The following is a 23,647-nucleotide window of genomic DNA, read 5'->3' on the forward strand; positions in this document are numbered from 1 at the left end:
TTTTTCATTTCAGTTGTGTGTGAGGAACCACTTGGAATGGATAGTAACAACGTACTGATTCCATCAGAAAACATCGTTCCTTCATCACTGGCACCAGGAGTAACCAATGAGGATTTGCGTCTGAATGGTCCTAATGCTTGGACACCTAGTCCTAATGATACTGAACCATCAGTCACTATTGATCTTAGCAAACCAAGTATAGTAACCGGTGTTGTCTTGCAAGGTGGCGGACCTGATACAGATGACTTTGTGACTTTGTTTACTGTGGAATACAGTCCAGATGGAGAAAACTTCTTCCCTATTACCGATGCCGCTGATGAGCCAGTGGTATGTCGGTGTTCTTAATTGATTAGTTTATCTTAACGTAGGTTCCAATTGCATGCTTAAAAGTATACGAGTAAAGGTTAGAAGAAGTGAGGCAACAAATATGCCTGAAATAGAGAACAGATTTGATTATTATCAGTCTCTTTCTAGCAGCATATTTGAACTAATGGTTAATTAAGCCCAATATTCGCCAAAGAAACTGACGAGATTCTTTGTATATTTGTAGGTATTCACGGGACCATCAGATGACACCACAGAACAGAAAGTCCTTTTCCCAGAACAACTTGATGATGTTCAATTCATCAAAATCTTGCCAATTGAGTCTAATAATGAACCAAGTCTAAGATTAGAAGTGTTGGGATGTGTTGAAGCAAGTAAGTAGCATACCAAGTTTTATCTGACAAAATTAATACAAAATAAGATTAACAAAAAGTTACGTCCAATTTGAATTGTGAAGTCAGACACGTAAACAAAATACTGAAATTTGTCTAAGATCATTCAGTAAAAGGCTGCTGTAGTCTTTTTGCGTGAAATATAATGTTAACTTTTGAGTACATATTTCTATACTGATGAGTATACGCTACTTTTATTTCCAGCAACCACACCTGCAGCTACGACACCAGTCACAAGATACACGACTATTGCAGTAACTACTGCAGGTAAGATAGCACTGTCAAAATCGTCACCAATTCTCTGAAAGATCACATTGATATTGCTTCCTGAATGAATGACTGTTCATGTTTTGATTTCTTTTAAATCCTATCAAAATGCAATTGTGTTTTTCATTTCAGTTGTGTGTGAGGAACCACTTGGAATGGATAGTAACAACGTACTGATTCCATCAGAAAACATCGTTCCTTCATCACTGGCACCAGGAGTAACCAATGAGGATTTGCGTCTGAATGGTCCTAATGCTTGGACACCTAGTCCTAATGATACTGAACCATCAGTCACTATTGATCTTAGCAAACCAAGTATAGTAACCGGTGTTATCTTGCAAGGTGGCGGACCTGATACAGATGACTTTGTGACTTTGTTTACTGTGGAATACAGTCCAGATGGAGAAAACTTCTTCCCTATTACCGATGCCGCTGATGAGCCAGTGGTATGTCGGTGTTCTTAATTGATTAGTTTATCTTAACGTAGGTTCCAATTGCATGCTTAAAAGTATACGAGTAAAGGTTAGAAGAAATGAGGCAACAAATATGCCTGAAATAGAGAACAGATTTGATTATTATCAGTCTCTTTCTAGCAGCATATTTGAACTAATGGTTAATTAGGCCCAATATTCGCCAAAGTAACTGACGAGATTCTTTGTATATTTGTAGGTATTCACGGGACCATCAGATGACACCACAGAACAGAAAGTCCTTTTCCCAGAACAACTTGATGATGTTCAATTCATCAAAATCTTGCCAATTGAGTCTAATAATGAACCAAGTCTAAGATTAGAAGTGTTGGGATGTGTTGAAGCAAGTAAGTAGCATACCAAGTTTTATCTGACAAAATTAATACAAAATAAGATTAGCAAAAAGTTACGTCCAATTTGAATTGTGAAGTCAGACACGTAAACAAAATACTGAAATTTGTCTAAGATCATTCAGTAAAAGGCTGCTGTAGTCTTTTTGCGTGAAATATAATGTTAACTTTTGAGTACATATTTCTATACTGATAAGTATACGCTACTTTTATTTCCAGCAACCACACCTGCAGCTACGACACCAGTCACAAGATACACGACTATTGCAGTAACTACTGCAGGTAAGATAGCACTGTCAAAATCGTCACCAATTCTCTGAAAGATCACATTGATATTGCTTCCTGAATGAATGACTGTTCATGTTTTGATTTCTTTTAAATCCTATCAAAATGCAATTGTGTTTTTCATTTCAGTTGTGTGTGAGGAACCACTTGGAATGGATAGTAACAACGTACTGATTCCATCAGAAAACATCGTTCCTTCATCACTGGCACCAGGAGTAACCAATGAGGATTTGCGTCTGAATGGTCCTAATGCTTGGACACCTAGTCCTAATGATACTGAACCATCCGTCACTATTGATCTTAGCAAACCAAGTATAGTAACCGGTGTTGTCTTGCAAGGTGGCGGACCTGATACAGATGACTTTGTGACTTTGTTTACTGTGGAATACAGTCCAGATGGAGAAAACTTCTTCCCTATTACCGATGCCGCTGATGAGCCAGTGGTATGTCGGTGTTCTTAATTGATTAGTTTATCTTAACGTAGGTTCCAATTGCATGCTTAAAAGTATACGAGTAAAGGTTAGAAGAAGTGAGGCAACAAATATGCCTGAAATAGAGAAGAGATTTGATTATTATCAGTCTCTTTCTAGCAGCATATTTGAACTAATGGTTAATTAAGCCCAATATTCGCCAAAGAAACTGACGAGATTCTTTGTATATTTGTAGGTATTCACGGGACCATCAGATGACACCACAGAACAGAAAGTCCTTTTCCCAGAACAACTTGATGATGTTCAATTCATCAAAATCTTGCCAATTGAGTCTAATAATGAACCAAGTCTAAGATTAGAAGTGTTGGGATGTGTTGAAGCAAGTAAGTAGCATACCAAGTTTTATCTGACAAAATTAATACAAAATAAGATTAACAAAAAGTTACGTCCAATTTGAATTGTGAAGTCAGACACGTAAACAAAATACTGAAATTTGTCTAAGATCATTCAGTAAAAGGCTGCTGTAGTCTTTTTTTTTTAATATAATGTTAACTTTTGAGTACATATTTCTATACTGATGAGTATACGCTACTTTTATTTCCAGCAACCACACCTGCAGCTACGACACCAGTCACAAGATACACGACTATTGCAGTAACTACTGCAGGTAAGATAGCACTGTCAAAATCGTCACCAATTCTCTGAAAGATCACATTGATATTGCTTCCTGAATGAATGACTGTTCATGTTTTGATTTCTTTTAAATCCTATCAAAATGCAATTGTGTTTTTCATTTCAGTTGTGTGTGAGGAACCACTTGGAATGGATAGTAACAACGTACTGATTCCATCAGAAAACATCGTTCCTTCATCACTGGCACCAGGAGTAACCAATGAGGATTTGCGTCTGAATGGTCCTAATGCTTGGACACCTAGTCCTAATGATACTGAACCATCCGTCACTATTGATCTTAGCAAACCAAGTATAGTAACCGGTGTTGTCTTGCAAGGTGGCGGACCTGATACAGATGACTTTGTGACTTTGTTTACTGTGGAATACAGTCCAGATGGAGAAAACTTCTTCCCTATTACCGATGCCGCTGATGAGCCAGTGGTATGTCGGTGTTCTTAATTGATTAGTTTATCTTAACGTAGGTTCCAATTGCATGCTTAAAAGTATACGAGTAAAGGTTAGAAGAAGTGAGGCAACAAATATGCCTGAAATAGAGAACAGATTTGATTATTATCAGTCTCTTTCTAGCAGCATATTTGAACTAATGGTTAATTAAGCCCAATATTCGCCAAAGAAACTGACGAGATTCTTTGTATATTTGTAGGTATTCACGGGACCATCAGATGACACCACAGAACAGAAAGTCCTTTTCCCAGAACAACTTGATGATGTTCAATTCATCAAAATCTTGCCAATTGAGTCTAATAATGAACCAAGTCTAAGATTAGAAGTGTTGGGATGTGTTGAAGCAAGTAAGTAGCATACCAAGTTTTATCTGCCAAAATTAATACAAAATAAGATTAACAAAAAGTTACGTCCAATTTGAATTGTGAAGTCAGACACGTAAACAAAATACTGAAATTTGTCTAAGATCATTCAGTAAAAGGCTGCTGTAGTCTTTTTGCGTGAAATATAATGTTAACTTTTGAGTACATATTTCTATACTGATGAGTATACGCTACTTTTATTTCCAGCAACCACACCTGCAGCTACGACACCAGTCACAAGATACACGACTATTGCAGTAACTACTGCAGGTAAGATAGCACTGTCAAAATCGTCATCAATTCTCTGAAAGATCACATTGATATTGCTTCCTGAATGAATGACTGTTCATGTTTTGATTTCTTTTAAATCCTATCAAAATGCTCTTGTGTTTTTCATTTCAGTTGTGTGTGAGGAACCACTTGGAATGGATAGTAACAACGTACTGATTCCATCAGAAAACATCGTTCCTTCATCACTGGCACCAGGAGTAACCAATGAGGATTTGCGTCTGAATGGTCCTAATGCTTGGACACCTAGTCCTAATGATACTGAACCATCAGTCACTATTGATCTTAGCAAACCAAGTATAGTAACCGGTGTTATCTTGCAAGGTGGCGGACCTGATACAGATGACTTTGTGACTTTGTTTACTGTGGAATACAGTCCAGATGGAGAAAACTTCTTCCCTATTACCGATGCCGCTGATGAGCCAGTGGTATGTCGGTGTTCTTAATTGATTAGTTTATCTTAACGTAGGTTCCAATTGCATGCTTAAAAGTATACGAGTAAAGGTTAGAAGAAATGAGGCAACAAATATGCCTGAAATAAAGAACAGATTTGATTATTATCAGTCTCTTTCTAGCAGCATATTTGAACTAATGGTTAATTAGGCCCAATATTCGCCAAAGAAACTGACGAGATTCTTTGTATATTTGTAGGTATTCACGGGACCATCAGATGACACCACAGAACAGAAAGTCCTTTTCCCAGAACAACTTAATGATGTTCAATTCATCAAAATCTTGCCAATTGAGTCTAATAATGAACCAAGTCTAAGATTAGAAGTGTTGGGATGTGTTGAAGCAAGTAAGTAGCATACCAAGTTTTATCTGACAAAATTAATACAAAATAAGATTAGCAAAAAGTTACGTCCAATTTGAATTGTGAAGTCAGACACGTAAACAAAATACTGAAATTTGTCTAAGATCATTCAGTAAAAGGCTGCTGTAGTCTTTTTGCGTGAAATATAATGTTAACTTTTGAGTACATATTTCTATACTGATGAGTATACGCTACTTTTATTTCCAGCAACCACACCTGCAGCTACGACACCAGTCACAAGATACACGACTATTGCAGTAACTACTGCAGGTAAGATAGCACTGTCAAAATCGTCATCAATTCTCTGAAAGATCACATTGATATTGCTTCCTGAATGAATGACTGTTCATGTTTTGATTTCTTTTAAATCCTATCAAAATGCTCTTGTGTTTTTCATTTCAGTTGTGTGTGAGGAACCACTTGGAATGGATAGTAACAACGTACTGATTCCATCAGAAAACATCGTTCCTTCATCACTGGCACCAGGAGTAACCAATGAGGATTTGCGTCTGAATGGTCCTAATGCTTGGACACCTAGTCCTAATGATACTGAACCATCAGTCACTATTGATCTTAGCAAACCAAGTATAGTAACCGGTGTTATCTTGCAAGGTGGCGGACCTGATACAGATGACTTTGTGACTTTGTTTACTGTGGAATACAGTCCAGATGGAGAAAACTTCTTCCCTATTACCGATGCCGCTGATGAGCCAGTGGTATGTCGGTGTTCTTAATTGATTAGTTTATCTTAACGTAGGTTCCAATTGCATGCTTAAAAGTATACGAGTAAAGGTTAGAAGAAATGAGGCAACAAATATGCCTGAAATAGAGAACAGATTTGATTATTATCAGTCTCTTTCTAGCAGCATACAGTGCAAGGGTTATATTTAGTAATGAGAATGATGGTCATCCACCAGCTACTGCAAGCGATTACGAGAACTATATAGCAGGTACTGCAACTGATGATAATGAGAGTGGTGGCCAATCAACAAACAGCAATAAAAGTGAGAGTGATGGTAGAAATGATCACCCAACAGACAACTCAAGTGACAGTGGAGGAAATGAAACGGACGATGCAAGTTATAGAGATGAGAATAATAGTTATCCATCTGACAGCGCAAGCAATAGTGACAGTGATGGGAGTGCAGAGTATAATAGACCGACTTCCAAGTTGAGTAGTGAAGCTGACAAACCAGCTTTTAAGCTGAAATGTATGTACACTAATGCTGATAGCATCATGAATAAGAGGAAGGAAATAGAAGCGTGTATTGAAGCTAATCAACCAGACATTATCGGAGTAACCGAAGTGTTACCAAAGTATAGAGGAGACCTCATTCAGGATGCAGAACTACAGATTGAGGGTTTTGATTGCTTCACAAATGATAAGAAAGGAAGAGGGATATGCCTGTATACTAAGAAATGGCTGAAAGCCGTTAGATGTGATGACTTAAGTGCATCAAGTGTTAGGGAAAGTGTGTGGTGTGAGATAAAGCTCAAGAACAAGGATAATCTTCTTATTGGGTGTATATACCGTAGCCCAAATTCCAGCAAGGATAACAATGAGGATCTCCTTGATATGATCAACAAAGTTGGTAAAAGGAAAGATACTCACTTATTGATAGTAGGAGACCTGAATTACCCTGAGGTGGACTGGAATTCTTATACATCATCAGAAGGTGAAGCACACGGAAGCAGTAGATTTGTGAGCTGCCTTCAAGACAATTTCCTGTCACAGTTAGTTAGTTTTTACACAAGATATAGAGAAGGTCAGAAACCGAGTCTTCTAGATCTGATCATTGTAAAGGAAGAACAGTTGGTGTGTGATATAGTTGAATCAAGTCCCCTGGGAAAGAGTGATCATGTTGTAATATATTTTGATCTGCGATGCTACGTAGATGTACAAGAGGATAAACAAGCTAGATATAATTATGTCAAAGGTGACTATGATGGCCTAAGAAGTGACTTAGGCAATTGCGATTGGACAAAGTTAGATAAACTTGACATAAATGCTGCATGGACAGCATTTGCCGATGAGATACAAGGAGGTATGAATAAACATATCCCGAAATCAAAGATAAGAACCAATGATGACAAGAAAAGACGGAAGCCTTTGTGGATGTGTGAGGAAGCGGTGAGAAAAGTAAAGAAGAAATATCATGCATGGAAACGCTACACAGTCACCAAGCAGTATGAAGATTACCTAGTATATGTGAAACTCCGTAACAAAGCCACTGGTGGTGTAAGGCGAGCCAAGCGACAATTTGAGAAGAAATTGGCAGAAGATATTAAGGCAGATCCGAAGAGTTTTTGGAACTATGTACGCTCCAAAACCAAAGTCAAGACTGGAATTAGTGATTTAGATAAAGATGATGGAACAAGAACACAGAGTGATGAAGATAAAGCAAACGTCCTGAATGCATTCTTTGCGAGCGTATTTACCAGAGAGGACTTAAGTCATATCCCGGTACCAGAGGTGAAATATGATGGTGACCCACTGTGCAGTGTTGATATAACCACCGAAGAGGTTATGAAAAGGTTGAAGAAACTTAATCCATCTAAATCACCAGGACCGGATGGACTACATCCTAAAGTTCTTAAAGAATTGGCAGAAGTGATTGCAGTTCCCCTTACTAAAATCTTCAATAAGTCAATTAATGATGGGAAAGTCCCGGATGCCTGGAAGCATGCGCATGTAACAGCAATTTTCAAAAAGGGGAAAGCAACATCTCCTGGAAATTATAGACCAGTGAGTCTGACATCCGTTGTATGTAAATTGATGGAATCAATATTAAGAGATCACATAATGAAGTTCATGGATAGACACAACCTTCTGAGTGAGCATCAACACGGATTTCGTTCCGGCAGATCGTGTGTAACCCAATTGATAGAAGTATTGGATATGTGGACAAGTATGATAGAAGAGAAAGGAGGAGTGGATGTTGCATATTTGGATTTCAGTAAGGCATTCGATTCTGTACCTCACCAAAGGCTGTTGAAAAAGTTGAATGCTCATGGATTAGATGGGAACCTGTTGTCATGGATTGAGAGCTTCCTATTGGATAGAAAACAGTGTGTCTCAGTGAATGGAGCCAAGTCTGAATGGGCCGAAGTACTGAGCGGGATACCCCAAGGAAGTGTGTTGGGACCCATACTGTTTGTGGTGTACATCAACGATCTGCCAGATGTACTAGAAGGCTCGGTGAAAATGTTCGCTGATGATACTAAGGTGTTCACACCAATTGGGGGCCCAAAGATGGCGATGTTTTACAGAGAGATCTAGATAGCCTCAGTAATTGGTCCCAAGATTGGCAGCTGAGATTCAATGTGGACAAGTGTGGAATTATCCATTTTGGCAGACAAGATAGCCCGGTTACTTACAACATGGGGAGTGGGACAATTAGACAGGACCTCAAAGTTAGAGCAGAAGAAAAAGACCTAGGAGTGATATTTGATCCAACGCTAAAATTCAGCAAGCATGTTGGGACCATAAGCAATAAGGCAAATAGGATAGTGGGTCTTATCAAGCGCACTTTTGATTACATGGACGAAGATATGTTTAGGCCTCTCTACAAAACTCTAGTTAGGCCTCATCTGGAGTACGCCAACTGTGTTTGGAGTCCTTTCTTGCAAAAAGATATCACTGCCATTGAGAAAGTCCAGAGGCGCGCCACAAAAATGATTCCATCTTTTCGTGAGCTTCCATATGAAATGAGACTTCGAAGACTCAATCTACCAACTCTTGCATATCGGAGATTAAGGGGCGACATGATTCAGGTGTACAAGATTATGCATGGCATAAATGCAACTCCGGAAACAAGCAAAATTCAAACCATACCGATTCAAAACTGACCGATTCAAGAACAGCCCACTGCCCTATCTTACCAGTCTTTTAAATGAACTCCCCTCCTATACTTCCTAAATTACTTATTTTTGTTGTGCTAGCTGTTTGCATTATTTTCATCCGTGTCCTGTAACTTTTATTAAAGTGCAGTTTAATAGCTTGTATATTCTCAGTGAAAACCTTTCACTAAAACAGTGTGCAATATTCATGTATCATTATAAAATTCAATCAATATGAAAGTTTTTTTTGTGCAATAATTGAGCTCCCTACCAGTGCACTACTTTTACCTCTTTGACTTTTTATGAATTTGATTTAAATTGTGTTTTTATAATTCCTTTTTCTTTTAAATATGTTTTTTTGATGTAGTAATATATTACTTTGAAATTGTACATAGATATATATTTTTATATTGTATTAATTAATGTGTAAGTTTTGATGTTTATAAATTGTAAATTGTGTCGCAATTCAGTGTTTTAATACTGCTATGACATTTAATAAAATATACCTGAAATAAATGACATGTCCAAGAGTACATTGTTTGAGATGAAGGAGGTTGATAAAGAGTTAAGAGGCCATAATCTTCGAATACACAAGAAATTTGCACGTCTAGATATCCGCAAATACAGCTTTTCATACAGAGTGGTAGATACCTGGAATAAGCTCCCATCATCTGCAGTAAACGCACCTACCATAAATAGTTTCAAGACAGAGGTGGATGCATACCTATCTAAGAAGATGAACAAATTCTGCTATTAGCACAGTGACTTTTTTAGTCAATAGAAGAGTCTGAAATGATGGTAACTAGTGGTGGTCATCCAAAAGTTAGTAGCAAGAGTCGGAAGTAGTGAAGAGAATGAGGTTCATCCATTAGGTACCGTAAGGGATGGTAACAAGAGAGATGGTCAACCAACAGTGCAAGTGCAATTGGACACAAGTGTGCAGAAAGTATTGTATGCAACCATCATTCTGTGTACGAGATATGCAAGTAAAGAATATTATAAGGCATTGCAAGCATTGGTGATGAGTCTAATAGCCAACCAACTGTGCAAGGGACACACAGAGAATGTTGGTCATCCACCAATTACTGCAAGGGATGGCATTGGAAGTGATGGGCAAACGATGATTATTATTGTACATGTAGTCATACAGGCGTAGCGGTGATGTGAGTGGTGGTAGTCAACCAACAGTTGTGTACACAGTATTGGGAATGATGGCCATCCATGAAGTTTGTGTTGCAAAATAGTGTACTTTCATCAATTTGACATCGCAAGGGATACTTTGTAGTGAAGTGAAGTTTGGCACCAAGAGTGTTTGTGATCTTGAAAGGCCCTAGGGCCTCGGCAAATTTTTTTAGGACCATGCAGTGTGGTTTTTGTGATAAGTGTGGGTGGGCAAAAATAAGACTATAGTCTTACCAAGAGCCCGTGAAGACAGGTGAATACAGGTGAATACAGGTGAATACAGGTGAATACAGCATATTTGAACTAATGGTTAATTAGGCCCAATATTCGCCAAAGAAACTGATGAGATTCTTTGTATATTTGTAGGTATTCACGGGACCATCAGATGACACCACAGAACAGAAAGTCCTTTTCCCAGAACAACTTGATGATGTTCAATTCATCAAAATCTTGCCAATTGAGTCTAATAATGAACCAAGTCTAAGATTAGAAGTGTTGGGATGTGTTGAAGCAAGTAAGTAGCATACCAAGTTTTATCTGACAAAATTAATACAAAATAAGATTAGCAAAAAGTTACGTCCAATTTGAATTGTGAAGTCAGACACGTAAACAAAATACTGAAATTTGTCTAAGATCAGTCAGTAAAAGGCTGCTGTAGTCTTTTTGCGTGAAATATAATGTTAACTTTTGAGTACATATTTCTATACTGATGAGTATACGCTACTTTTATTTCCAGCAACCACACCTGCAGCTACGACACCAGTCACAAGATACACGACTATTGCAGTAACTACTGCAGGTAAGATAGCACTGTCAAAATCGTCATCAATTCTCTGAAAGATCACATTGATATTGCTTCCTGAATGAATGACTGTTCATGTTTTGATTTCTTTTAAATCCTATCAAAATGCTCTTGTGTTTTTCTTTTTTTTTTGTGTGTGAGGAACCACTTGGAATGGATAGTAACAACGTACTGATTCCATCAGAAAACATCGTTCCTTCATCACTGGCACCAGGAGTAACCAATGAGGATTTGCGTCTGAATGGTCCTAATGCTTGGACACCTAGTCCTAATGATACTGAACCATCAGTCACTATTGATCTTAGCAAACCAAGTATAGTAACCGGTGTTATCTTGCAAGGTGGCGGACCTGATACAGATGACTTTGTGACTTTGTTTACTGTGGAATACAGTCCAGATGGAGAAAACTTCTTCCCTATTACCGATGCCGCTGATGAGCCAGTGGTATGTCGGTGTTCTTAATTGATTAGTTTATCTTAACGTAGGTTCCAATTGCATGCTTAAAAGTATACGAGTAAAGGTTAGAAGAAATGAGGCAACAAATATGCCTGAAATAGAGAACAGATTTGATTATTATCAGTCTCTTTCTAGCAGCATATTTGAACTAATGGTTAATTAGGCCCAATATTCGCCAATGAAACTGACGAGATTCTTTGTATATTTGTAGGTATTCACGGGACCATCAGATGACACCACAGAACAGAAAGTCCTTTTCCCAGAACAACTTGATGATGTTCAATTCATCAAAATCTTGCCAATTGAGTCTAATAATGAACCAAGTCTAAGATTAGAAGTGTTGGGATGTGTTGAAGCAAGTAAGTAGCATACCAAGTTTTATCTGACAAAATTAATACAAAATAAGATTAGCAAAAAGTTACGTCCAATTTGAATTGTGAAGTCAGACACGTAAACAAAATACTGAAATTTGTCTAAGATCATTCAGTAAAAGGCTGCTGTAGTCTTTTTGCGTGAAATATAATGTTAACTTTTGAGTACATATTTCTATACTGATGAGTATACGCTACTTTTATTTCCAGCAACCACACCTGCAGCTACGACACCAGTCACAAGATACACGACTATTGCAGTAACTACTGCAGGTAAGATAGCACCATCAAAATCGTCACCAATTCTCTGAAAGATCACATTGATATTGCTTCCTGAATGAATGACTGTTCAATGTTTTGATTTCTTTTAAATCCTATCAAAATGCAATTGTGTTTTTCATTTCAGTTGTGTGTGAGGAACCACTTGGAATGGATAGTACCAACGTACTGATTCCATCAGAAAACATCGTTCCTTCATCACTGGCACCAGGAGTAACCAATGAGGATTTGCGTGTGAATGGTCCTAATGCTTGGACACCTAGTCCTAATGATACTGAACCATCAGTCACTATTGATCTTAGCAAACCAAGTATAGTAACCGGTGTTATCTTGCAAGGTGGCGGACCTGATACAGATGACTTTGTGACTTTGTTTACTGTGGAATACAGTCCAGATGGAGAAAACTTCTTCCCTATTACCGATGACGCTGATGAGCCAGTGGTATGTCGGTGTTCTTAATTGATTAGTTTATCTTAACGTAGGTTCCAATTGCATGCTTAAAAGTATACGAGTAAAGGTTAGAAGAAATGAGGCAACAAATATGCCTGAAATAGAGAACAGATTTGATTATCAGTCTCTTTCTAGCAGCATATTTGAACTAATGGTTAATTAGGCCCAATATTCGCCAAAGAAACTGACGAGATTCTTTGTAATTTTGTAGGTATTCACGGGACCATCAGATGACACCACAGAACAGAAAGTCCTTTTCCCAGAACAACTTGATGATGTTCAATTCATCAAAATCTTGCCAATTGAGTCTAATAATGAACCAAGTCTAAGATTAGAAGTGTTGGGATGTGTTGAAGCAAGTAAGTAGCATACCAAGTTTTATCTGACAAAATTAATACAAAATAAGATAAGCAACAAGTTACGTCCAATTTGAATTGTGAAGTCAGACACGTAAACAAAATACTGAAATTTGTCTAAGATCATTCAGTAAAAGGCTGCTGTAGTCTTTTTGCGTGAAATATAATGTTAACTTTTGAGTATATATTTCTATACTGATGAGTATACGCTACTTTTATTTCCAGCAACCACACCTGCAGCTACGACACCAGTTACAAGATACACGACTATTGCAGTAACTACTGCAGGTAAGATAGCACTGTCAAAATCGTCACCAATTCTCTGAAAGATCACATTGATATTGCTTCCTGAATGAATGACTGTTCATGTTTGATTTCTTTTAAATCCTATCAAAATGCTCTTGTGTTTTTCAGTTGTGTGTGAGGAACCACTTGGAATGGATAGTAACAACGCACGGATTCCATCAGAAAACATCTTTCCATCATCACTGGCACCAGGAGTAACCAATGAGGATCTGCGTTTGAATGGTCCTAATGCTTGGACACCTAGTCCTAATGATACTGAACCATCAGTCACTATTGATCTTAGCAAACCAAGTATAGTAACTGGTGTTATCTTGCAAGGTGGCGGACCTGATACAGACGACTTTGTGACTTTGTTTACTGTGGAATACAGTCCAGATGGAAAAACTTCTTCCCTATTACCGATGCCGATGATGAGCCAGTGGTATGTCGGTATTCTTCATTGATACGTTTGTTTTAACATTATAATAGGTTCCAATTGGATGTTGAAAAGCATATGATCAAATGTTACAGGGAATCAGACCACAATTTTGCCTAAAATTGAAAACACATTTCATTATTATTGAAATCTTGAGGAGTTAATGCGTCTTGATATGACAGGGCTAAAACTCTAAACCAATTTAGCTATAATTCACTTAGGCCCAATATTCGCCAAAGAAACTGACGAGGTTCTTTGTATATATCTGTAGGTATTCACGGGACCATCAGATGACACCACAGAGCAGAAAGTCCTCTTCCCAGAACAACTTGATGATGTTCAATTAATCAGAATCTTGCCGATTGAGTCTAACAATGAACCAAGTCTAAGATTGGAAGTGTTGGGATGTGTTGAAGCAAGTAAGTAGCATACCAAGATTTATCTGACAGAATAAGATTTGTCAATATAGCTACCTTAAATTTTAATTGAAGTCGCAAAAGTAAATGAAAGACTGACATGCCGTGAAACCTTCCTGCAGTCCTTTCGCATCAAATGAACTGTAAATTTTTGAATATAATAAGAACGTATTCTATACTACTGTGTATACGCTATTTCCATTTACAGCAACCACACCTGCAGCTATGACACCAGTCACAAGATACACAACTATTGCAGTAACTACTGCAGGTAAGATAACACTGTCAAAATCGTCTCTAATTCTCTGAAAGGTCACATTGATATTGTTTCCTGAATGACTTCATATTTTGTTTTCTTTTCAATCCTATCAAAATGCTCTTGTGTTTTTCATTTCAGTTGTGTGTGAGGAACCACTTGGAATGGATAGTAACAACGTACTGATTCCATCAGAAAACATCGTTCCTTCATCACTGGCACCAGGAGTAACCAATGAGGATTTGCGTCTGAATGGTCCTAATGCTTGGACACCTAGTCCTAATGATACTGAACCATCAGTCACTATTGATCTTAACAAACCAAGTATAGTAACCGGTGTTATCTTGCAAGGTGGCGGACCTGATACAGATGACTTTGTGACTTTGTTTACTGTGGAATACAGTCCAGATGGAGAAAACTTCTTCCCTATTACCGATGCCGCTGATGAGCCAGTGGTATGTCAGTGTTTTTAATTGATTATTTTATCTTAACGTAGGTTCCAATTGCATGCTTAAAAGCATACGAATAAAGGTTAGAAGAAATGAGACAACAAATTTGCCTGAAATAGAGAACAGATTTGTTTATTATCAGTCTCTTTCTAGCAGCATATTTGAACTAATGGTTAATTAGGCCCATTATTCGCCAACGAAACTGACGAGATTCTTTGTATATTTGTAGGTATTCACGGGACCATCAGATGACACCACAGAACAGAAAGTCCTTTTCCCCGAACAACTTGATGATATTCAATTCATCAAAATCTTGCCAATTGAGTCTAATAATGAACCAAGTTTAAGATTAGAAGTTTTGGGATGTGTTGAAGCAAGTAAGTAGCATATCAAGTTTTCTCTGACAGAATAAGTTTAGCAAAAATGTACGTTAAATTTTAATTGAAGCCACAGGTATAATTGAAAGACTGACATTTGTCTCAAATAAAATACATTAAAATCCTCCCAGCAGTCTTTTTGAAATGAAATCTAATGCTGACAATAATAGCGTTACAACATATTTCTATACAAATGAGCATTTTCTAAGTCCCTTTCCAAAAGCACTTTTTACTAAAAATATATAAAGTTACCAATTTGAATTTGAGTATTATTTATTTACTTCAGCAACTACACCTGTAGCTACAACAGCGGCCACCCGATATACAACTATTGCAGCAACAACAACAGGTAAACTGTCCGGTCTATTATTAAAGCCATGTGTGATTTCTCGAATTTTGTCTTTTTGCATGAATGTAATGCCCAATGGTGTACTAAAATACCATGTGCTTTAATTACAGAAAAATATCTAGTATCTAGATTATACATGGTAGCATGCCATTCAAAAGACTCTAGGGGATTTGATCACTAAAAGTGAATTGCACATTTAGGTTGACTAGCGGTCACCCGTCTTTTGCAGTAACTGTCTTTTGCGGTTACTGTCTTTTGCAGTACTGATATTTTATATTCTTTTTAATGTACTGGTCAGGTGTAATGGTCAGGTGCAATTACAGTGTTTGAGTGGTTTTTTTTACACCCCATTTTGAAAGTTGTGTAATTTCACCTGGTGTAGCGCAATTTGAAGTGCAGTCTCGGAATCAGAATAAATATACCATTTTGTAGAACACTTACTTTCAACATGGGCCAAAGTATTTTGCACAGACACTGTGAGTTACAGTGAGCCTTACCAGACTTGTACCTACATTGTTTAAAAGTCGCCCATTTTTCTTAAACCATCTGTCTCTATGGGAAAGGAAATTGTCAAAAGTTGCAGGGAAAATCTTCAAAATTTTAGTCACCCATTTGGGCTACCAAATCGCACTTTGGCAACCCTGATTAATTTGGGCGATTTGGAGACTTCAAAATAGTGAAATTTTTCAATAGTCCTTAAACACAAAAGTATCAAACACTTGACCTAATTCAATAAACAAACACTCTCCATAAAAAGCATTCATCCTTTAAGTTTGAACACTGACATGATAATGTTGACAAATTAGTTGAATAAACAATAGGCCTACATGTTAATTACTCAAGTGAGATTCTCCTGTGTAATGGTATGAGTGACCCAATATCAGACCAGACATAGGATTTGCGTGTTCATGTTAAACAGCATGACTGAATTGTAGTGTATTGTGACTGTTTACTCAGTGTTTACTCAGTGCTTAGCACGCAGGGAGCTATCAGTGCTTTTGAAACTCATTAACTTAATTTGAGCCCCTTAACGTAAACAAAAACAAAATTCGACATTTTATTGAAGTGCGCACAACCTTGTTCTTCGCATCGCAAAAGTCCGTTTTCTGAAATAATGTAAACCATTTAAGTTTTTAGCCTCACCAATTTGCCAGTTTCAGTAATTTATTATAGATGTTTTCATATTATAATTAAGTGTGAAAAAACTCTTGATATGAACATGCTGAGATAGATTTCATTTGTAACAATGGCGATTGTGTACTAGGTGCACCAGAGGGCATGTGTGCAATGGAATAACTTCAAATAACCAGGGACTACCTTTTGAGGAGAGCAAGAGCAAACGCTCTCTACTGCTCTCCTTAAATCTGATATAGGAGAGTGATTTTTAGCTCTCCTTAGTTGACCATTCTCTCCTTGCATTCCATTGTTAATACTCCTTGAAGACTGAAGAAGAGTTATTTAATGCTCTCCTGCAAATTCCAAAAGATAGTCCCTGAATAACTTGAATATAAGGGGGATTTCTTACCCACTGGCATGATAATGATGAACACAGTGAGTTAGCCACATAATAATTCGCTAATTATATTACTCCATCTTTCCAATGCTTAGCACCAGTCAATTGCTCATTGAACCAATGGACAGACTGGTCCGATTGTACCATCACATGTGGCGTGGGTGAGACGACACGTACAAGAACAAAGAATGTTGCACAAAATGGAGGTGAAGATTGCCCAGCAGGTGACCCAATGGAGGAAACAGAATTCTGTAATACTGATGCATGTCCAAGTAAGTTATTGCTTTAATATGTATATTAACCATAACAAGCCCAGGTACTACATGGTGTGATGACGCAATCGCCCTAAGTGATATAATAGGCACGGTTTCGCTGGCCAGCGAAGCCAAGACCAGTGGCAAAGTGTCACCGACCAGTGCTTGGCATGCGAGGGGTCTCAGGTTTGAATCCCACCCAGAGCAAACAACTTCTTTCTTTGTTTCCTCTCTCTATTCCTTCCTTCTTTCCCTTCCCATTGCCAAAAAGCCCCTGAGGCATTAGGGTTCAATCTTAAATATCTTTATGTCAAATGGAAGTTAACTTGACAAATTGTAATTGTATACACTCATAAATATATATTTTTCCACCTCCTTTTTTTCCTGCCAGCTTGATTGTATTTTGAATAGAAAGCGTAAAATTATTGTAACTTAAGCTTATAGAAAGAGTGGTGCTTGTTTCGGGCCTTAGCTTCGCCTCTTATGATTCAAATGTTGTACACTTTGGGTTTGAATGAACAAAAATTTAATGCCAATTAAATAACCATCATTGGTTATTCATTAATTTGTACTATCAATGTCATGTTGCAGTAGTCCACTTTTTGCAGTGGCGATGTCCAAAATATTTTCTGGGGGAAATGAGAGGGCAAAGTGAAATTTTCTGTGGGGGAATTTGGCCTAAAATATTGCAATTTAGGCCCAAAATAGAACAAGTTAGGTCCAAAAAGGGGCAATTTTATAGGGCTAATTTGGTCCCTGACAGGGGGGGCAGGGGCTGGGGAAAGAACAAATATGGAGGTAAATGTCCCCTTACAGATTCCTGTCACACCACCACTGACTATTTGCAACCAAATGCCACATACCTTTAAAGCCATCTAACTTCTGACTTTTGCTAACTATTTTATTGGTGTACAGTTGATGGTAATTGGAACCCATGGAGTGAATGGACACCATGTGATACAACCTGCAATGGCGGTACTACCTTTAGATACCGATTATGCAATGATCCACTTCCTAAGAATGATGGTGCTGATTGTGAAGGCGATCCTATGGAGACCATGGTCTGCAATCCACAGCCATGCAATGGTAAGCTGAAATTTTAGAATTTTGTTATGAATTTAAATAAAATGAACAGTGATGAAGCAACAGTTGAAATTCAAAGTGTAACATTCCTCAATATGGAGGGACAACTAGTAATTTGTTTAACCAGAACACCCTAATATTCTAGAAATTTAGATTTTGCCATATTTTGAGCCACCATGGTGTATGGGGAAGCAATCTAATAAAGACAGAATCTGATATGAATATTGCTACCTATGGTAACAATATTATGCTCTGAATTCTCGCAATAAAACATGCAACCAAATGTATTTTGCATATTCTATGCCCTTTTTTTTTTAAGAAACCATATGTGAGAATGGCAAGGTGTATGAAGAAGGCTGTGTCAGCAGCTGTCCATATCACTGTGCTGACCTTCAAGCAGGCACTCAGTGTGTGGAAGATGTGAATTGTGAACCAGGATGCAGATGCCCTGAAGGAACACTGGAACAGAATGGTGAATGTGTACCACAGGAACAATGTGATTGCTTGGATGAAGAAGGCAACTTGTATGCACCTGATGATAACATAGTGGAGGAATGCAAAAATTGGTGAGAATTTGACATTTAGGCACCACATCTAATTTGTTTATGGCACTATCGAGTCCAGTTAGGTACTGATGACTCTGTTATCATACCCTGGTGATGTCATAAATTGTAACATTTGCATAGTGCTATAATTTTTCATTTAAAGGAGTATTTCGTGATCCTAGCATCCTCTTTTTATGATATCAACAAAAAAGCTTATTCCCAAAATTTCACTTGATTCCGATTTTGCGTTTGCAAGTTATGCATGATTATGTGTATTACACTGCTCCATAGGCCAGTGTTGTGATTTCGTTCTGGTGTACCAGAACGTCATTTAAATATGACAATATTTTTGCTAAACGAATTGATCTGCACAAACAATTTTGCACATAAACATTATGTATCCAGAAGTTTCCTGTGGTACAAAAATCTCGAAGTGGGGGCTGAGGCTGTGGATGACGAAATGCCCCTTTAACTAAAACTATGCAAATGTTCAGGGTATGATACAGGCTGAATCTAAATGATTGGTACCCATCAATTTTGATGTTTATTAAAAAGCCAGCCTCTTCCAAATGCAATGGATGGATACTCTTAAAATGTCCACATTGTGTGGCTTATGACTTGTTATACAATTAATGTACAAATTATTTAGATCTTATTAAGTTCAGAATTCTTAGAAACAAATCCAATTTTGATGGTACATACCTTGATCAATGACAGTTTCGTGCTAACACTTAGCACTTTCTCAAATTGAATGACCAATCCCTGCACCTCAACGGCTACCTAACTGTCATTGATCGAGGTATGTACCATCAAAATTGGATTTGTTTCTAAGAATTCTGAACTTAATATTTCATTGACAGTCCTGATGAACTTATTTGTGGTTATTTAGAATTTTGAATTCTGATGTGTCAGACTTATCCATTATCAATGAAAACCAATGGGTACGAATCATTTTGATACAGCTATGTACAATGAGCCATTGATCAGGGCACCAATAGCACTATAAAACCAAATTAGACGGTGTGCCTTATTGAAAGATGAGGTGATATTAAACAGTTGGTCGGCAGGCAATCTCCTATGGAATAATCTATAATGCGAGTTCATTAACAAAGCCTTTACTTTATCAATATACATAATATTATTTTTGTATAAAAGTCTTACTTGTCAAAATTTTACAGCACATGCATCAATGGTACTTACATGTGTGAGGAATATGACTGCCCTATTGATTGTGGATGGAGCTCCTGGTCAACTTGGACAGAATGTTCTGAAACCTGTGGAAATGGGACACAATACAGATTCAGGTATAGGATGGTCTTTAAAGATGTTTGATAATAATTTTACACTTTATACTTGCAATTGTCTTTATTTTGTTTTTTATTCTGGTTTGACATTGAGAATACAAGTAACATAAAACTTTCACTACTTTAGTTAGGATGGTGAAAAACAATGGCGACATAATATATAAAGTGAAAGACAGAATAATAACTACCGGTACTTGTACTTGAGTTTGATGACATCAGTTAAGTTTTGTTTTTCTTAGTCTGGTTTACACACGTTACATGGGTCCAGTTTGTGGATTGTCTATTAACCCTAACCATACCAGGTACTACAAAATACTACTTGATATATGCCCTGTTCATGCGTGCATCCAACGTGGTGTGATGACGCAATCGCCCTAAGTGATATATAAGCACGGTTTCCCTGGCCAGCGAAGCCCAACACCCATGGTGAAGTGTCGACGACCCAGTGCTTGGCATGCAAGGGGTCCCAGGTTTGAATCCCACCCAGAGCAAACAACTTCTTTCTTTGTTTTCTCACTTTACTCCTTCCTTCTTTCCCTTCCCGTCACCAAAAAGCCCTTAGGCTGTTAGGGTTAAGGGCACTTCATGATTCACGCTCCCAGCCTCATCCCTTTTTATACCTTGGACTACATGTTTGTGTGTATAAACTTTCTTACCAATTATAATAGTGGCCAATGGGGCGTTATAATACACATAATATATCAAAATGTCTGAACCAACTGAAATTTTCGAAATAAGACTTCTTTCCTAGATATCTATATTGAACTATACCCTAAAAAATATCAAAATCACAAAATACCACTTTATTTCAACTATACGTGTTCTTACAAACCAACATATTCTGGGAATGGAAATTATAATATACCAAGCAACTTTAATTCTTTTCACATTAACTTTTTCCCCTTTGTAGATCTGGAAATAATCCTACAGCATTAAATGGCGGTGATGACTGTGTTGGGGATAGTGAAGACCAGACACAGTGTAATTTAAGTGAATGTCCTACTGAGTGTGTCTGTGAACCTGTCACATGCAACCTGGTAGGTGTAATGATCGAGGCTATTCCAGTTGAAATCCATAAACCCTTTTGAAAGACCTTAATCTTCCACAAAAGGAGTGTGAATTTCAAATGTTGTTGCCTGAATGAACGACCCCCATTTTCAACTGGAAAAGCCAAAAAAAACAAATCCATAAATGAGCATTGAAAACTTTAAGCTGCCCATGCACATGTCCTACTGAGTGTGTCTGTGAACCTGTCACATGCAACCTGGTAGGTGTAATGATCGAGGCTATTCCAGTTGAAATCCATAAACCCTTTTGAAAGACCTTAAGGCCAAATAAAAAAATAAACATGTTTCACGTCCCCTCCCGCTTCCTTTTTTGAGGTTTCCTCAAATATATTTTTATTTTTTGAAATTCAGTTATAACTTTTCAAAAAATATGTGTAGGAAGTTGGGATGCATTCTATAGCCTTGTTAAGATACAAGAAACACTTTAGGAAGGTTTTGTGATCATTAGAGGGGGTGTAACTCTCAGAACAACAAATAAAAAAGGGCCTCCTCCTTTTTCCAGGCATTATTGTATACGTTAAAACAGCTCTAAGTATGGGTATTTTACCGTATTTACACCAATTTTGCGATAAAAAATAGAAAATAAAAGCCCCTCTTCCTCCTTTTTTCGAAAACCGGACGTGAAACATGTTTTATTTTTTACTTGGCCTAATCTTCCACAAAAGGAGTGTGAATTTCAAATGTTGTTGCCTGAATGAACGACCCCCATTTTCAACTGGAAAAGCCAAAAAAAACAAATCCATAAATGAGCATTGAAAACTTTAAGCTGCCCATGCACATAAATTTCATATTTAAAATATAGTAGTAAATGATTTTCATGACATACAAATTCATTTTAAACATTTAAATGATTTTCCTATCACATCACATGATTCATGTCAATTTTGCTTATACTTTTTTTGCTGTTGTTGATCAGAACATTTCATCACAAAAAGTAAAAGATTCTCCCTGAATAACAATCCATTCCTCCAAAATGATATGGAATCTTAAGTCTGCACAAAAAGTAATGCAGCTGTTATAAATACGCCTATAGCTTCAGAACTAATAATTGCTTTCACAATATTTTAACATAAAAAGACGGATGATTTATTTCCGCACATTTTGATACCAAATTTATCCAATTTTGTTCAATATTAACAATACAGCTGTGTTTTGAAAGAAAAATACCCGAATTTAAAAGTTGCCGCTATTTGTATTGATTTGAAGTACGCGCAAAGATAATGGCAGGCTTTACGTGTTACAGTGCTGGCATAATTACCATTGATCGCTGTAAACTGCAACTTTTAAATTCGTGTATTTTTCTTTAAAAGCACTACTGTGTTGTTATTATTGAACGGCATTTGACAAATGGGGTATCAAAATGCGCGTAAATAAATCATCCTTGTGAAAACAATTATTAGTCCTGAAGCTATAGGCGTATTTATAACAGCTGCGTTACTTATTATGCAGACTTTATTATTTGAAGTGAAACTTTCAATCATGGTACTTATTTCCAGGGCTATATTCCAGTGTTTATAGAAGCAGAAGATGAATGCTGTCCTGTTTGCAAACCCGTCTCAGGTAGGTCCTTTTGTTTCAAGACCCATTCATTGATTTGCTTGTTTGGTCAATTTCATTACAGATGAGCCATTATGGGCCGCCAATGATGGATTCTTATGTTTTGTTTTGATTTTGGTAATTTCTTTATTTTAACACAATACCATTATAACAATGGCTTTATGGTGTTTATGAATGAAGTTAATGACTGATTCTGATTTTGTTGATGTGCAAATGACAAAAATCACTGCACTTGCCCTTAACTTTTTTCCCATCACAATACGCTGGCGAAGTTACGTAATTAATCGGATTAACTACCATAGCAATAGGTCAAAACAATTTTGAACATATCGCGCTGCACTTGAAGCAGGTTGAACTAATCGCCTGTGTATGTCTGCAATCATAGATTGAATACTATACTGGTCTTTTCAAAGATACTAATCTTACAGGTGCAAGTGATCAGCATGATATGGTTCAATGCAGAGGTACCGCGTGAACGTATCAGTGCGGTATATTCAAAAATTGTTGACCTATTGCTATGGTAGTTAATCCGATTATCACGTAATTTCGCCAGCGTATACACTCTCCCTTGGGGATTCTGCATTGTTATGGTGAATAAATTAAAAAAGGTGCCTGCATTGATTTTTGTCATATACAACACAACAAAATGGGCTTTTTCAGTTGACATCTATACATACCTATGGAAGACATGACCTTAATCTTCCACAGAAGGAGTGTGAATTTCAAATGTGATTACCCGAATGGGTGATTCCATTTAAAATCAACACCCCCTGTGTGGGATATTGAGGTAACATTTGTCTTCCATAAGGAGCGTGTTGATTTCAGCTGAAACAGCCCATTATACCTTTGCTATGAATGCAGGTCCCTCGTCAAAGGATTTTGTTATATTATTTATGAATT

The 23,647-nt window shown here is 37.3% G+C and overlaps 3 protein-coding genes across 3 annotated transcripts; all 3 read left to right on the forward strand.

The window, feature by feature from the left end:
* The first annotated feature begins 8,501 nt into the window (after positions 1 to 8,501).
* On the forward strand, positions 8,502 to 8,969 carry LOC140160096 (uncharacterized). Its single transcript, XM_072183373.1, has one exon. It carries the CDS (start codon positions 8,502 to 8,504, stop codon positions 8,967 to 8,969), a length of 468 nt encoding a protein of 155 aa, XP_072039474.1.
* An 875-nt stretch (positions 8,970 to 9,844) lies between these two features.
* LOC140160097 (uncharacterized) lies at positions 9,845 to 15,083 on the forward strand. The gene is made up of 14 exons (XM_072183374.1): positions 9,845 to 9,946; positions 10,509 to 10,656; positions 10,879 to 10,941; positions 11,129 to 11,388; positions 11,612 to 11,759; positions 11,982 to 12,044; positions 12,178 to 12,491; positions 12,712 to 12,859; positions 13,082 to 13,144; positions 13,271 to 13,506; positions 13,849 to 13,996; positions 14,202 to 14,264; positions 14,391 to 14,704; positions 14,928 to 15,083. The coding sequence occupies exons 1-14, from the start codon at positions 9,845 to 9,847 to the stop codon at positions 15,081 to 15,083; spliced, it is 2,226 nt and encodes a 741-aa protein (XP_072039475.1).
* A 2,086-nt stretch (positions 15,084 to 17,169) lies between these two features.
* Positions 17,170 to 23,439, forward strand: LOC140160098 (SCO-spondin-like). Its single transcript, XM_072183375.1, has 7 exons — positions 17,170 to 17,209; positions 18,107 to 18,277; positions 18,594 to 18,840; positions 19,998 to 20,123; positions 21,034 to 21,160; positions 22,687 to 22,750; positions 23,408 to 23,439. The coding sequence occupies exons 1-7, from the start codon at positions 17,170 to 17,172 to the stop codon at positions 23,437 to 23,439; spliced, it is 807 nt and encodes a 268-aa protein (XP_072039476.1).
* Positions 23,440 to 23,647: the final 208 nt, after the last annotated feature.

Source organism: Amphiura filiformis, chromosome 9 (assembly GCF_039555335.1).
Source record: "Amphiura filiformis chromosome 9, Afil_fr2py, whole genome shotgun sequence".
Taxonomy (NCBI): Eukaryota; Metazoa; Echinodermata; class Ophiuroidea; order Amphilepidida; family Amphiuridae; genus Amphiura; species Amphiura filiformis.

Bases quoted from the DNA above. Each gene is read 5' to 3' on its own strand.
- LOC140160096 (XM_072183373.1), top strand. From the start codon at position 8,502: ATGGGGAGTGGGACAATTAGACAGGACCTCAAAGTTAGAGCAGAAGAA.
- LOC140160097 (XM_072183374.1), top strand. From the start codon at position 9,845: ATGGTAACAAGAGAGATGGTCAACCAACAGTGCAAGTGCAATTGGACA. The intron at 12,860-13,081 runs GTAAGTAGCATA...TTTTATTTCCAG, and splicing joins GTTGGGATGTGTTGAAGCAA to CAACCACACCTGCAGCTACG. The intron at 14,265-14,390 runs GTAAGATAACAC...TTTTCATTTCAG, and splicing joins TATTGCAGTAACTACTGCAG to TTGTGTGTGAGGAACCACTT.
- LOC140160098 (XM_072183375.1), top strand. From the start codon at position 17,170: ATGGAGGAAACAGAATTCTGTAATACTGATGCATGTCCAA. The intron at 17,210-18,106 runs GTAAGTTATTGC...ATTGGTGTACAG, and splicing joins TAATACTGATGCATGTCCAA to TTGATGGTAATTGGAACCCA. The intron at 18,841-19,997 runs GTGAGAATTTGA...AAAATTTTACAG, and splicing joins GTGGAGGAATGCAAAAATTG to CACATGCATCAATGGTACTT.